The sequence below is a fragment of the Crocodylus siamensis genome, chromosome 4 (genome assembly GCF_052110815.1).
Source record: "Crocodylus siamensis isolate JL-2025a chromosome 4, ASM5211081v1, whole genome shotgun sequence".
In the NCBI taxonomy this organism is placed as follows: Eukaryota; Metazoa; Chordata; order Crocodylia; family Crocodylidae; genus Crocodylus; species Crocodylus siamensis.
The window spans coordinates 1,866,754-1,881,562 of NC_143398.1; the positions used below are offsets into that span (position 1 = coordinate 1,866,754).

Here is a 14,809-nt window from a genome sequence, read left to right on the forward strand (position 1 = left end):
GGTGCAGCTCCCAGGCAAGCGGGGCACGCGGCACCACACTTCACACGCCATGGGCAGATCTGGGCCTGGGCATGGAGCAGCCAGGCTGGCACGTACCTGCCGTGTGCAAGGCAAGTGTCTGCAGGAGAAGGTGCCATGGGAGCGGGCAGAGCACTCAACAGCCACAGGCCTTGTGTGACCGAGCCCTGGGCGAGGGAGCGTCCAGCCCTAAGGCGCAGCTGGGAGCTCGGCTGGGCAAGGCCCGCAGGGTCACCACATCCAGGCCGTGCGGACCGGGCAGCCGGGCCCTCCTTGCCCTTCCACCACCGGAGCATGCTGGAACCAGACAGGCGTCAAGGCGGCTTTTCTCTGCCTTTGAGATGAGGCTGGATCAGGTCATGCCTCTGCCGTGGGGCATCCTGCCTCTGCTGTCCCCCCACCTCCCTTTCTGCTCCCTATGTCAGAAGGTTTTAAGCCTCCCGCAGACGCGTTGGGTGCTGCTGCAGCTCAGGCTCCTGCTGGCACCAACCCTGCGGGGTCCTGGCTGGAGGGTCTTGGCCCCGCGCTCAGGCTCAGCCCCACTGCACTGGGGCAGGAAGGGATTCCCCCTGCTCAGACTGGTCCACCCTGGGGGTGTTTGCCTCTTTCTGCGGTGGAGGCATGACTTGGCCTGGGCTCTCTTTTGAGGGCATATTAAGGCCCTTTTACAGAAGCAGGACGTGGTCCCCATTGCTTTCTTAGGTGTAAAGTCTTCCGCTGGGTCAGGGTTGGGTGTGTGGTTTGTCGAAGAGGTTAGGTGATAGGTTTGTCTGGGAGGGTTTGGATGGGGCTGATCCTGTCTCAGGCAGGGCTTGGATTAGATGCGACTTCTGGCGCTCCCTGCCAGCCCCCAGCTCTAGGATCCTCTATGATGGCTTGGTCACAGCTCTAGGCACGGTGCTGGGGGGGTCTGGAGTCCTGTCTGGGCCGAGCATCGTGTGTTTACTTCATCTGGGTCGTGACAGCCACCCCGGCTCCCTGCTCCTGACCCCTCAGCATCCCCTCCACAGCCAGTTCCCCGCTCGGTCCTTCCTCAGCTAGTGATAGCAATTAGCAGTCATCGCACCAGCCACATAACACTTATATACATGGAGTGCACAAGCCTTCTGATACCTCGGCGCTAACGAGCTGCGTGTGGTTCATCTAGCAGGTGCCCTGCGCCGCAGGGATCCCCCAAGCCCACATGCCATGGGAGAGGTGGGGGACGCTCCATCCACAGGGGTTTTGAAGACCCAGCTTGACAAAGCGCTGGCTGGGATGATGGAGCTGGGGCTCGTCCTGCTTGGAGCAGGGGGTTGGACTGGATGTGACCTCCTGAGCTCCCTCCCAGCCCTCATTGTCTACGACTCGATGACTTACCGCTCGTGGCACCCTCGTTCCCCGTCGCAGCCTCCTGTTCCTGAGGAGGTGGCAGCTCCAGGGAGCCCACAAGACCTGCGCACACCCCTGCAAGTCTCTGCTAGCCGAGACCCAGGCGTCCTGCTTCTCGGTCGGCCGGCGACCGGCCACTCTCCCTCCGCGCTGTTCTGCAACTTGCTGGAGCTAGGCACGGGTCAGGGGCCAACTCTGCCACCTTTCCTCGAGGGTCTCAAAGATACGAAAGCATCTGTTTGCCACCAGCTTGTGGCCTCGGGGTCCCGGGGACCTGAGATTGTGCATCAGAGTGGAGGAAACAGTAAAACACCTGTGTGCTAAACTGTGCCTCGCTGCAAGATCGCGGTCCAATTACATTCCTGCTCCAGGGACCGTATCTCCTGTCTAGCCAAGGCAGATTTTATCAGCGCTGCCACTTGCGTAGCCGTAGTATCTTCCATCTAGAGGAAGTGAGAATAATAGGCTAAGACAGGTACAACATGGGTTTTCTCAGCCAACATCAATAAATCCATGCCTGCTTTGCTCCCAGGGACAGCTTCCCTCGTCCTTGACCTTGGCCTGTATTTTTTGATCGATGCAGCCTGCCCTGAAAGCTCCCTCCACGTTACTGTTCATTTGCAGCCAGTATAAAATGTCTCTGTCCCTCCTCTCTGATCATCAGTCCCCATTCGTTTGTCTTTTCCACATATTTTTTCTGTTTCATGGATCTGTCTGGTGCCTTTAGACAGGATCACACCTAGCAATGAGAGCCCCCCCACTTAAAGAGGGATAGGGGTTGTTGGCCTCCCCGAGCCAACAACCTCAGTCCCTTTCTGCAGGGTCTCATCCCGAGGCATAGCTCTGGCAATCACTGTCCATATTTCAGCTGAAAATAGATGAGTTTTTTTACATCACCTTGATATGTACAAGAAATAGCTCTCGACTTTGCTCTAACGAACTTCACTCAAACACACTAATGAGGGTGTCACCACCACCCCATTTCTGCCAGGTTTGGCTTCAGTTTGCTAGTCTCACCTTTGCAACTGAAATCAAACTGTCCAGGAAGACAGCGTGCCCAGGAAGAGGTGTTTGTCCAGCCCTGATGGCAAGCAGTTTACAGTGGCTTACTGTTAATGCTGCCCTCCCATAATAAAGCCATAAAACTTTTTATGGCCAGGACCTCCTCCTTTCCTGGAGTTGGTTTACATCATTTTTTATCAGCACCTGCAAACCGTAAGTCACGGTCTCGAGTTATGCTCGTGTCACGGTACAGGGACAGTGGCAACACCTTCCTCGGGGCTGCCCGTGGACAACTGATTTTATGCTTGCTGCCACCGTACATTACTTAACCCCTGAAGGCTTTGCAGCCTGTCCATCAGGGAGCTTTGCACGGGACTGCGCTCAGGCACCTGGGTGGGGGCACAAATTCCCCTGCCTCCTTCTGCACTCGAGGACGGTGTCTCCCCGCCCTTGGTAGCCGGCTGAAGGCCGCAGTCCTGCTGTGCCCACCTTGCCGGCTCACAATATGTCTCTCCCAGGGACGCTATTTGCATTACGAGGAACTCACCTTTTGCTTTCCTTTCATCCCACATCTCGGGCTCTTTCCAAAGCTGCTTGAAGCTCATGGGCTCGAGCATCTATTGTTTGTTCTCAGTCCAAGACATCATCTCTGCAGGCCTTAGTGCCCTGTCCCCCCATGCTTCAGGTGAAGCACACTGGGAGCTGAGCCCACCCTGAGGAGTGGTCAGAGGATGCGGGGTCTCCCCACATGCGGTGTGCAACATGCGGTCTGAGCACCGCTGGTGCCGGGGGCAGGGGAAGACATCCAGGTTCAGTCTCTCTTCCCTCTCATGGGTGGTGGGCAATGACCCCTTTCCGCATGCTGCTCTCATCCTTCTGGGTCTATATAAATGCAAACGGTTTCATCTCCCCCCCTTGCACTGAGCTGAGCATGTACCCGCTGTTGGCTCCCTTGTTCGCTCAGTGGCTTCCCCACCTGGCATCCCGTGTCTCTCGGTGCCCAGCTCCCCCAACTTGGCTGTTTCCTCTGGCCCCCAAGCTGAGGAAGTCAGGGCACCAATGTTTGTGAGAGCCACAAAGAGGAGAAGGAGCAGATGGAGAGCACGCACCAGCTGCTCTGAGAACAAATGGGACAGCAGCCTTGGGATGGGGCTGCAATTCCCTGGTGACCCCCAGTGCCATTGCGTACAGGCTCTCCTCCCGCCTCCGACACAGCCCCTGGATACCCCTGGGGCTGGGGACCCTGTTAGCACAGCCCAGAGCTGGAGCAGGCAGATGCCCCTCCGTGCCGCCCACGCACCTTGCACCCATGCACGCAGCACGGGGAGGGTGTTCAGGCTGGGAGGTGGAGAACAAGCTGCAGACGTCCGGCGCCCGGCTCCACTGGGGCATGGACAGTTCGAGTCGCTGTCTGGGAACAACTGCACCCTGTTGCCTTTGCCGCTCGGTGTGCCGTGTTTGGCAGGTGGGAGGCTGTGAAGGGTCTGACTAAATGTTGCGGGTCCTCCAGTGCTTCATCTAGGTCCTCTGCATCTTACCTGTTGGCCATGGGAGCACTGGAAAAGCCTGGACCAGCCCCATACCTCCTGCCTCATGGCACCCTGCACTGTTGCAGGGCTCAAGTTGAGGCAGCCCAGCAGGTCTTGGTGGAAAATCACCCCCCCTCCCTCATAGGCATGGGCAGGGAGCAGCCCATCACCGTGGTGCTGGAGGCACCATCCCCCTTGACAGTGCATAGGCAGCACCTGCCTGCCCTCAGCCTGCTGCACGTGCATTGCTTCTCTCCCTTGCACCCACTTTAGATTAGATATTAGGAGGCGCTACTTCACAGTCAGGGCGGCTAGGGCCTGGAACCGGCTTCCAGGGGAAGTGGTGCAGGCTCCTAGCCTGGGGATTTTTAAAAGGAAGTTAGATGAGCACCTTGCCGGGGTCATCTGACCCCGGTGCTCTTTCCTGCTAAGGCAGGGGGTCGGACTAGATGATCTACCTAGGTCCCTTCCGACTCTAGCTACTATGAAACTATGAAACTTGGCCTGCAGTTAAATTCCCCCCTGACACATACATGGTTGCTGGGTCTGGCTCCCTGCACCAGTGGGGTGCAGAAGGAGAGGCTTTTCCATCTCCATGGGCACAGACACCCCTCGACTGTCACATCAAGCAGAGGGAATAGAATCGCAGAATCTCACACCCACAGACAGCGAGGGCTGGGAGGGACCTCAGGGGGTCACATCTAGTCCAACTCCCTGCTCAGAGCAGGACCAGCCCCAACTACATCATCCCAGCCAAGGCTTTGTCTACCTGGGTCTTCAACACCTCCAAGGATGGATATTCCCTCTCCTCCCTGGGGAGCCTGTTCCAAGCGCTTTACTACCCTCCTAGTGAGAATTTTTTTCTTAATATCCAACCTCAACTTCCCTTGCTGCAACTTGAGCCCATTGCTCCTTGTCCTGCCATCTACGCCCACTGAGACCAGCCCAGCTCCATCCTCTTTGCAGCCCCCCTGCAGGGAGCTGAAGGCTGCTATTGAATCCCCCTCAGTCTTCTCTTCTGTAGACTGAATCAGCCCATTTCCCTCAGCCGCTCCTCACCAGTCCTGTCTCCCAGACCCCAAACCATTTTTGTTGCCCTCTGATGGACTCTCTCCAACATGTCCACATCCTTTCTGTAGTGGGGGGGCCCACAGCTGGACACAGGACTCCAGATGTGGCCTCCCCGGTGCTGAACAGAGGGAAGAATCACTGCCCTTGATCTGCTGGCAGTGCTCCTACCGATGCAGCCTACCACTGCTGGCTCTTATTCAGCTTCTTGTCCCCTGTCCCCCCTGGTCCTTTTCTGCAGAGCTGCTGCCCAGCCCGTCCCCCCCAGCCTGCCCCGGTGCAGGGGATTGCTCCATCCGAAGTGCAGGACTTTGCAGTAGGGTCCCAGCTGCCCCTCCCCGGTACGTGGGTGGTCAGTTCCACTGGTCAGGGCCCCAGCCCGAAGCAGAAACCTGGAAGGTGGCCGAAGTCAGGGTCTGGAGTCAAGGGCAGTCCATAGTGCTGACCCTCAGGGCACTGTGGGAACCTGGAAAGGTTTGACGAGCCAGTCCCACCAGCACTGAATCGATGCAAACAGGAATGGAGACGAATATGAACAGAAAAGTTAGCAAAGCAGCACAGAGACGGCAGTGACCACCTGTCCAGGGAGAAGCACAGAAAGCCAAGGCTTCAAACGTGGCAAATGTGCATTTGCATAAAGAAATAACATCACGAGCAATACATGAGAGTGCTGAAGATGCACGGCTTTATGTGTAGAGGGGCTGTGCGGCAGGTCGGCTCCAGAGCATCTCCCAGACAAAGACAAGCCCTGGAGGTTTCGGGAGCTGTGCTGTCAGCAGCTGGATGGCAGCCGCTGTCCCGACTGCCGGCCGACGACTCTCCCAGGGCTGAGCCCACCATTCCCCCATAGGAGGAAGGCCCCAGGATCCTGCCGTTAGCACGGACCCCTCTATGTCATGCAACACAGTGGGGGAAGGAGGGGTCTGCAAACATCCCGAGGGGCATGGAGACATGACCAGGGGGTCGAGGTGGGGGCTGCTTACCACCCATCTCGTGCTCCTCTGTCCATCTGCCTCCGCCCGTCACCTCTCATCAGGGGCTGGAAGCTCTTTAGGGTGGGGACCATCTTGTTGTGGGCTCGGGCCCTGCCAGCCCGGCTGCGCACGGTAACGCGGGTGATGATGGTGATAACAGCGGTGAGTAATATTCTCCCATACGGAGCTGGCAGCATAAAGGAAATTCACAGAGGCCCTTTCATTACATAAGAGCATCGGAGCTGTGGACCGGGTCTTCCGCTCACCCCAGGACAGGCGCGCGGGCGCGAGAGAGTCCCCTGCGCCCCTCACAGCTCAGCCCAGGGCCATCCCCCACCCGCCCGCAGCAAGGCAGGGGTTGCCGACAGCACAGACGGACCCGAGCTAAGGTCCGCAGCGTGGACGAGGCCTCATATAGGAGGAGCTGCAGGCACCGGTCAGGATGGGGAATGCACGGCGGTGGCTGGAGGGGTCCCTGCACTGCTCCTCCCCATCTCTTTCTCTGTCTCTCGCACATACAAAAGCCCCGCTCTCCTTGCTGGGGGTTACCCTTGGTCTTCTCACAACCACCAAGGCAGGTTTGTATCTTAGCTGAAGTGCTAGAATAAATCTTACATTACAAAAAAACTCCTCAAGCAGTCGGGATGCTTTCAACACTGGAAATCTCTGGGTTCATCCCATGAATCGTGCCTGTGCACCTCAAAGGGCTAATGCTGCGTGCACCTGTGGGCGCAGCGGCCCCGGTTGAGAATCACCGCTCTAGCATCTCCTCCAGCCGCCTCCCACGCTCCCAGAATGGGAGCCGGAGGCCTGGCCTGGCTGCAAGCGTGAGTCAGCAAAGAGCTTTGCAGGTCCCCCGACGCCGGCCAGGAACCAAAGAATTAGAAATGCGAGCAAGAAATCACAGCGCGAGTCTCAGCTTGGAAAAATCCAGCTAATCCACCTGGGAGAAGCTGCTGCAACCCCACGTTGCGGGGCGGGGGGGTGGGGGAGAGCCCGGGAAGCGGTGCTGGTTGCATGAGGAGCGGGCAGGAGGCAGGATGGGTGCACGATTGGCAGCACGAAGTCACAGTCAAAGCATCCCAGAGCCGCGGGGCTGGCAGGGAGCTGCGGGGTCACATGCAGCCCGAGACAGGACCAGCCCCGTACAAACCTGCCCAGACAAACTTCGTGTCTGACCCTGGAGCCACACAACACAGATGCCCCATCACAGCCCCAGGCATCACCCCTGCCGCCGGGGTACAGGGGGGCCGCGGCTGTCAGCATCCTGCTGCTGCCGGGGGGTCACAGGCACTGCAGAGAGCCCAGGCCCAGGCCGTGCCCCTGCTGCAGAGGCACCCCCCAGTGTGGACCAGTCTGAGCAGGGGGAAATCTCTTCCTGCCCCAGTGCAGCGCGGGGCTGAGCCTGAGACCCTCCAGCCAGGACCCTGCGGGGTGGGTGCCAGCAGGAGCATTGGCATGGCCCAGCCCCAGCCCCAGCCCCAGCGCCTGGGGGGGAGGATTCAAACCCCAGCACCTACAGCAGAAAGGAGTGGGGGCAGCTAGCCACGCTCTCAGCCTTGTTAGACTTCAGCCCCCATCCAAACGTGCCCTCCCGCTGCGGTCACTCATTTCTTAATGATGGAAAACTACTAGAGCCGTTCCCGGGGACACCGAGTGCAGCAAGGCCATGGCGAGGCAGGGAGTTTATGACACCCCAGAGTCCTCTTTCCGGATTTACCTCCTGAATCACGTGCAGGCATTTGCACACCTGGCAGTGCTCATCCCACACACCCACCACACCCTTCAGAGGGTCGCACAGGGCCCCAGGGGGGCTGCGGCACCTGGTCAAGAGCCACGGATCTGGCGTCCGAGTCGGCTGCTCCCAGGGGCCAGCGGGACCGGGACAACCTGGAGGGCGCTCACACTGGGTCTGGAAAAGCTGCTGCGATCACCCTTGTGCCCAGGCAGGAGTGACCCTGCCCGGCCTGCCTAGGGTGACTCAGCCACGGGTGGGAGCTGAGGTCTGACCAAGCCCGTGGGGAGGACGTGTGGGGTGTGCGGGGAGGGGCGCGGTTCCAGGACACGGACCAAGGGGAAAACTTGGCAGAGCTGGACGTGAGAGACGTGCAATGCAGTCATCCCTCCCCGGGCCAGGGTGGAAAGAGCAGGCGGAGCCTCGGCAGGGAGCAGCGCGGAGCGCTTGGACCGCACGGGCCGGCCCTGGGGGGCGCGGAGCATCCTGAAGAGGGGTCCCGGAGTCGTAGACCCCCGGAGCCGGGGGGTCGCATCCAGCCCAAGGCAGGATCAGCCCGGTGCCCGACCTCGGAGCCACCAATACAGCCCCAGGCATGGCCCCCGCCCCTGCGCCGGGGATACAGCGGGCCGCGGCTGCCGGCGTCGTGCTGCTGCGGGGGGTCACGGGCACCACACTGAGCCCAGGCCAGAGTCGTGCCCCGCCGCAGAGGGAGGCACGTGGAGGCCGCGTCCTCCTGCTCCCTGCCGGGCCGGCCGCGCACCTGCCAAGGCCGCGGCGGCACCCCGCGGGGCGGCTGCCGGTCCGGCCCCCGTCTGCAACGGCTGGACACGCAGCAAGGACCTCCGAGTGACCCGGGGCGGGGGCCCCTGCCCTCGCGTGCGGGATGCTCCGAGCCCCCCGGGGTGCGGCCCGGGCTCCGCGGTCCCGAGCGCGGCGCGCCAGGGCTTCAAGGGCCCCCGCAGGCGCCGCGGGGCCGGCCCGGGCCCGACGCGTCCCCCGCGAGAGCGGCCGCGGCCGCGAGGCTGCCCGGAAGCCGGCCCGGCGCCGCCAGCGCCCCAGCGCGGCGGGTGACTCGGCCTTTCCGGGGCCCGAGCGCGGCTGCCGGCCCCCCGGCCCCCCCGGCGCCTGGAAACTCCCGCTGCGCCCGCACGCGGCCCCGCACCCCGCCGGCGGCCCGGGGGCGGGGGCGGGGCCGGCGGCGCGGCATCACGCGGGGGGGCAGCGCTGCCCCCGCGGGGCCGGCTCGGGGCCGGGCGCAGGTGCCCGCGGCGGGGCGGGGCGGGGCGGGGGGGGCGGCCCCGGCTCCGCCCCGCCGCCGCTACTTAACGCGGGGCCGCCGCGCGCCCCGCGCAGCCATGCGGAGCTCGTCGCCCCCCGCGCTGCCGCGCCTCAGCCTGCTGCTCTGCCTGCTGCTGCCCGCCCTGCCCCTGCCCCTGCCCCTGCCCCTGCCCCGCCGCAGGTGAGTGCCCCCCGTCCCGTCCCGCCCCGCCCCGCGCAGCGCTGGCCTGGGCTGCCCCCCCGGCCGCGCGGGAGGGGGCCGGGGGCGCGGTGCCCCCCTCCACCTCTCACCCCGGGCGCCGGGGGGAGGCCGGGACAAGCGGCGGCAGGCCGTCCGTCCCCAGGGATGAGGGATTTGCTTCCCACCGCGGCTGGCCGCGCTCTCCTGGCGCGGGGCAGCGTCTTTCCTGGGTGCCCCCGGCGCCCCTGGGGTGGGAGGGGGAGGCAGCGCGCAGCCCCGGGGCCCGAGTCTGGCCGAGCGCAGCGCGGGGCAGGGTGCGTACGTGCACTCAGCGGGCGCGTGGGCATGCATACGTGAGCCCAGCTGGCATGCGGGCACCGGGCTCGCGCGTGCTGGCCCCTGCGGGCGGCTGCGCGCTTTGCTGCGTGTGCAGGCGGAGATGCGTGTTTTCACGTGCATGTGCAGGCAGGTGTGTGCAGCCACTCCTGTAGGATGCGTGTACACGCAGGCATCTGTGTGCCGGTGCACATGCGTGTGAAGGCGTAGATGGATGGGGGACAGGTGCCCGGCTGCGCATATGGATAGGCAGCATGCGTGCGCATGCAGGTGTGAATGCGTGTGGGGGGGTGCTTGCAGGTTGCGTGCAGGTGTGCGTGCACTCTGGGGCGTGCAGGGGTGGGAGGGGATGCACAGGCACGCGTACGCGGGTGTGTGCACCCAGCCTGGGCACTGAGGGAGGTGGAGATGCCCAGGGGTGGGTGCCCACGTGGGGCAGGGCGGTGCCGTGAGCGCTGCACTGGGAGATGCCTCGAGGGCAGTGACCCCAAGTGCGCAGTGGAGCATTGAGGGGGCACGGTGCTGCCCGGGCGGCACGGAGCCGCGGCTGGGCCCTGCCCTGCAGACGTGGGGCGTTGGGGTGGCTGGCAGCAGAGCCCCGAGACCACAGGGTTCCCGTGTCCAGGGGGTCGTGGCCGTGCAGGGGGGTCCCGTGCCCAGGCCTGCTTGCTGAGCCTGGGGGTGTTTGCAGGCTTCTGGCCTTGGCCCTGGGGCCTAGCTATGTAGGGTTGGCTCTCCCATTGTGGCTGGGCACTGGTGAGGAAGCCCCCCCCCCGGTAGCACGTGCCGCCTCCTGGGGCGCGTGGGGCTGTGGCTGGCAGGTGGGGAGCTGGAGGCATGGGGGGCCCGGGCAAGGAAGGCATGCTGGGGGGGAGCCTCCAGGTGCAGAGCCGGGAGCCGTGCCGGCCCCTGGCGACGTGCCCCGGCCGGGCAGGACGTGGCAGGAGCTGGGGCAGGGCCTCTGCCACCTCCCTCCCCTCTGGGCCGCGGAGGCTGTACGTGTGCCGCGGCAGGTAGCTGCCGCGGCTGCCCTTGGCCTCCCGCCCTCCGCTGCCGGCTCCTCCGGTCCTCTCCTGCCTGGCGCCGTCCTGGCAGGGCCCCAGGCCCCCCCCCCCCCCCGGGCCTGCCGGCTTCAGCGCGGTGAGCTTCCTCGCAGTGGCGCCCTGGCACTGCCCCCGGTGCTGCGAGCTTCCTCGCAGCAGTGCCCACAGCTCCCTTGCTTTCTAATCCTGTTCCCTTCCTGGGGCTACCCAGGTCTCTCCCTCCTGGCCCCGCAGCCCGGCCCCGTCTTTCCCTGAGGAAGTGCAGGCCAGGGACGCGCGGGCCCGGCCACGACGTACAGGCTTTTCTCCCGGGCGGGGGCTGTGTCCTGCGTGGGGATGGCACCGGCAGGGGCTGGGCTAGGGGGAGGCTGGAGCACCTCTCTGCGCAGCTGGGTGTGGGGTTCGGGCAGCCCTGCTCCTCGGGATACCCACATAGCTTAGCGGGGTGCTCCTGGCTCCCGGTCCCGCCTCTCGCACCAAAGCCTCGTGGGACGTGCCGTGCCTGTGCCGGCGCTTGCCCGGCGGCTCGATGCCCCCGGCCCCGTGGGGCACCCCCAAAGCTGCCTCTTCCCAGCCCCCGCGGGGAGCGAGAGGCCGGCTGGAGCCGCGCCAGTCTCTCCCTGCCTGAGAGAGGCCGCGCCGACGTGCTGGGGGGGTCCGGGGGAGATGCCCGAGGCTCCGGCTGTTCCCTGCCCTCGCGGCGCCTCCCTCGGGGACCGCTGCGGCCACAACGAGCCCCATTGTGCTGGCCCTGCCGACGGCGTTCCCAGGCCCGGGGGGGGCCCCTGCTTGCCTCCCCCTGCACTCTGCTCCCACCACCCAGCTCTCAGCAGCCGTGCGCAGGGGGGAGCCTCAGGTCTTGGCGGGGCTGGTGCTGCGAGCTTCCTCGCAGCAGTGCCCAGGGGGGTGGGCGTCTAGTCAGACCCGGATCGAGGTCCTGCCGCTAGGACTGGGGTCGGTAAAGCCCCCCCTTGCCCGGCCTGACGTCTGCTCTCTCCTTCTTGCAGGGAGCCCCCCGACCGGAGACCCCTTGTCCCCGTGGGGACCCGGCACCAGGAAGAGCGGCCGCTGGAGCTGTCCCCGGCGAGGGGCGGAGGGGGCCGGGAGGAGCCGCCGGCGCTGCCTCCCATCGCCCCGCAGCTCGGCCGCGGGCCCCGGACTGGCGGGCGGCGCGGGAAGCGTCACGCCGCCCGCTTCCACCACGGCCAGCTCATGCGCGTGGGCTGCGTGCTGGGCACCTGCCAGGTGCAGAACCTCAGCCACCGCCTCTGGCAGCTCATGGGCCAGTCGGGGCGCCAGGACTCATCCCCCATAAACCCCAACAGCCCGCACAGCTACGGGTGAGGCCGTCCCGGTGCCGCCTCGGACCAGCGGACGCCCCCGGGCCGCCATCGCGTCTCCTGCCCCTTGTGTAGGATCCTTCACTAAAGAGCTTCCAGACGCACGAGCCCCGGTTTCTGCTTGCTGTGTCTTCAGGGCCCATGGGCATGGCCCCAGCCTGGGGGACACTGCAGAGGAACCCCGTGGGCTGCCGGAGGGGCGGCTGCAGATGAGGAGGAGGAAGCTCAGAATGGGGGGGAAGGTGGACCGCGGCTGGCTTAGGCCCCGGGGGTGGCACGTAGGGGGAGAGGGGCCTGGCTGCCCAGGGGAGTGGTCCCTGGGCTTGTCCTGAGCTCCAGGTCGCCACTCCCCTGCTCTGCCCCTCACCCGAGGTGGCCGCGTTTCGGCTGGGGGCTGCAGCGGCGGGGCCAGCCCACCCCCTCGCCAGGATGCGAGCGTCCGTCGTGCGGCTGGGGGTGGGAGGGGGCCCGGTCTTGCCGCCCGCAGGACGCTGACCCCGGGTCCAAGGGGCGCCCGGGGCCGCGCTGCATCTTGCTGACTGCAGCAGCAGCCGGCGCTTGTGCAAGTGCTTAGCTGAGCAGATCGCGCCGGCCGCAACGGGGCTGGCCCCCGGCCTCTGAGTCAGCAGCTTCCCTGTCCTGGCACGGCGCTGCCGGGATTCGCGCCGGGCCCAGTGCCCCACGATCCCCTCTCTGCCCCGCACGGCTCGAGACGGCCGCCCTGCACTGGCACAGGGGCTGCCAGCTGAGCTGGGCGCTCCTCGGCGTTCCCTGGGACGCAGGACGGGACAGGACAGGATGCCGGGCCCCCTCCGTCCTGGCTCGGCTCGGACTCGCCACTACTCCCAGGCCCCCGCAGAGCTGCTTTGCAAACGCCTCCCTGCGCCCAGCCCTGCCTGGCTCTGGCACCCTTCCTCGGGAGAGACCCTGCCGCGCCGGGAGCGCCTGGGGACGGGCTGGAGACGCACGCCGCAGCGGGACCCTCGCCACGTTCCCAGCCTGGGAGGCACGACGCGCTGTGCTGAAAGCATCTGGAGCCGGCCAGGCTGCTCGCAGGCGGGGGCAGATGTAGGGTTTGGAAAAGGGGGCCGCAGAGGGCGAGGGGCATCGATGCATATTGCACAACACATGTTTTTTCTCCCCTTTTAAAAATAAACTAGAAGCTTTTACTAAGACGCCAAGGGCCTGTGGCTGCTTGATTTGGTGTAAGATGGAAGCAGAAACAGGTAATCGCTTCACTGGAACGAGTGAAACGCAACCTGCCGGGCTGCGACCAGCTGTAGGAGCGTTGTGACCAGGACCGAGGTCGGCTGGACTGGTGGGACATCAAGACCACTGAAAGAGAGAGGGGCGTTCACGCCTGTGGGGTGAAGTTTAGCAGGAATCGGGTAGGTGACGATGAGCTGCGACGTCCGGGGTGTCCATCTCTGGGTGGAGCAGGGAGTCAAAGGGGTGCAGGGCACCCCCAGGCCACCCCCACGCAGGGAGCCCCCCTCCTGCCAGGCACTCCTGGAGCCGGGGTGACGTGCCCGAGCCCAGCCCGGCGCAGCCGTGAGTGCCGGGAGCCTGCCCGAGCCGCGACGCCCTGCAAGCTGCTTCCTGCAGCGGCCCGTTCCACGGGTGACTCATGCCTGGCTCGTGGCCCGTGTGGCCCACGTGACGCGTGTGCCTGCTGGGGCAGGGCAGCTTGCCCAGCCTGGGTGGCAGCCAGCACCCGCACGGCTGGCCTCTGCTCCTCTGCGAGCCCGGAGACCAGCTCCTCCCTGCAGGGCTGTGCCCTCCTGGAGCGCCGGGGACCCCGCCGCGCCGGTGATCTGTCCTGCTTGCGCCTGCCCGTGGCCCCCCGGGTCGGGCTTCTGGGGTGCTTCGGGCTTGCAGACAGGAGACGGGTGGGAACCCGCCGTGGGCTGCTCCCACTTTCCTGGGGGCGAGGGCGGCTGGTGGGTCCTTGATGCCCGCGCCAGGAGCGGGGAATGGCTGCAGCACTTGGCCCCCAGCTCGGGTGCAACCTGCCCCACCCCTGCAGCCCGCGAGCAGGAGGAACCTGCCCCCCGTGCCCGGTGCGAGTCCCACGCCCCCAGCCCCGAGGCGTTGTGCTGCAGCCCCAAGGCATTGTGCTGCCTTGTGCAGTCAGCATTGCAAAACGTAGCGCAACGGGACATGATGGCACAGCTCTCCGTCTCCTCCCCCACCAGGGCCGGGGGGAGCAGAGCCCCCCCAGAGATGCAGGAGACCCCTCCCCACCCTCCAGGCTCCTTCCAACACAGTCGCCAGCTCCCAAAGCCTTTGGGCCTGCTCTCCGGGCTCCTTCCCTACTTCCTCTCCCTTTGCAGAGACCACCCTTTGACCTGCCCTCTCCATGCCTCAGTTTCCCCACATCACCAAGCTCCCGGTGCCTGCCTCTTGAGGCTAGCAGGAAGGTGTGAGGGCCGGTTAGCCCACCTCCGCAGGGCAGCCGTACACATGGGGAATGGGGGGGATGTGGGATGTGTGCCCCTGGCCCTGTGTTTTTGGGGTTTCTGGCAGGTCCCTGATGCCTCCCTGGAGGTCTGGGGCGTGACGACGGAGTGGTCCAGGCTCCCAGGGGAAGGCAAGGGCATGAGGAGGGCAGAGGCTAGCGGGAGGGGAAGGGCTCAGGGTGGGAACGCCAAGCTGTTTACAATCTCTCTTAATTGCACTTGAATTAACCATGAGCTTGCGACAGCACCGTGCTGGTCCGGCAGGGCTGGGAACACCGCACAGGGCTGGGGCCAAGGCACCTCGTGGTCCCAGCGAGGGGCTGAGACCAGGTGGGTCTCTCCCATGGGGGCTGGGGGGGCGGGTGGCCCAGCTGGGGGCCCGCTGGCCCCTTCTCGGCCAGGCAGGATGGACGGAGCGGAGCCGAGATGTCGCCGGGTTGCGAAGCGCGGCAGGGCAGGGGCGGCAGCCGCC

General features: G+C 65.2%; 1 protein-coding gene across 2 annotated transcripts; it reads left to right on the forward strand.

Moving 5' to 3' along the window:
* Window positions 1-9,005: 9,005 nt before the first annotated feature.
* Window positions 9,006-11,982, forward strand: ADM2 (adrenomedullin 2). Of its 2 annotated transcripts, none has more exons than XM_090046258.1 (2): window positions 9,006-9,159; window positions 11,546-11,982. In XM_090046258.1, exons 1-2 carry the CDS (start codon window positions 9,056-9,058, stop codon window positions 11,880-11,882), a joined length of 441 nt encoding a protein of 146 aa, XP_089902384.1. In that variant the 5' UTR covers window positions 9,006-9,055; the 3' UTR covers window positions 11,883-11,982. The 2 variants fall into 2 exon arrangements, with proteins under 2 accessions (XP_089902384.1, XP_089902385.1); XM_090046259.1 differs by lacking the exon at window positions 9,006-9,159 and adding an exon at window positions 9,293-9,628.
* The last annotated feature ends 2,827 nt before the right edge of the window (window positions 11,983-14,809 follow it).

Excerpts from the sequence above, each read along its gene's own strand:
- ADM2 (XM_090046258.1), top strand. The coding sequence starts at position 9,056 with ATGCGGAGCTCGTCGCCCCCCGCGCTGCCGCGCCTCAGCCTGCTGCTC. Across the intron at positions 9,160-11,545 it reads CTGCCCCTGCCCCGCCGCAG|GGAGCCCCCCGACCGGAGAC; the intron begins GTGAGTGCCCCC and ends TCCTTCTTGCAG.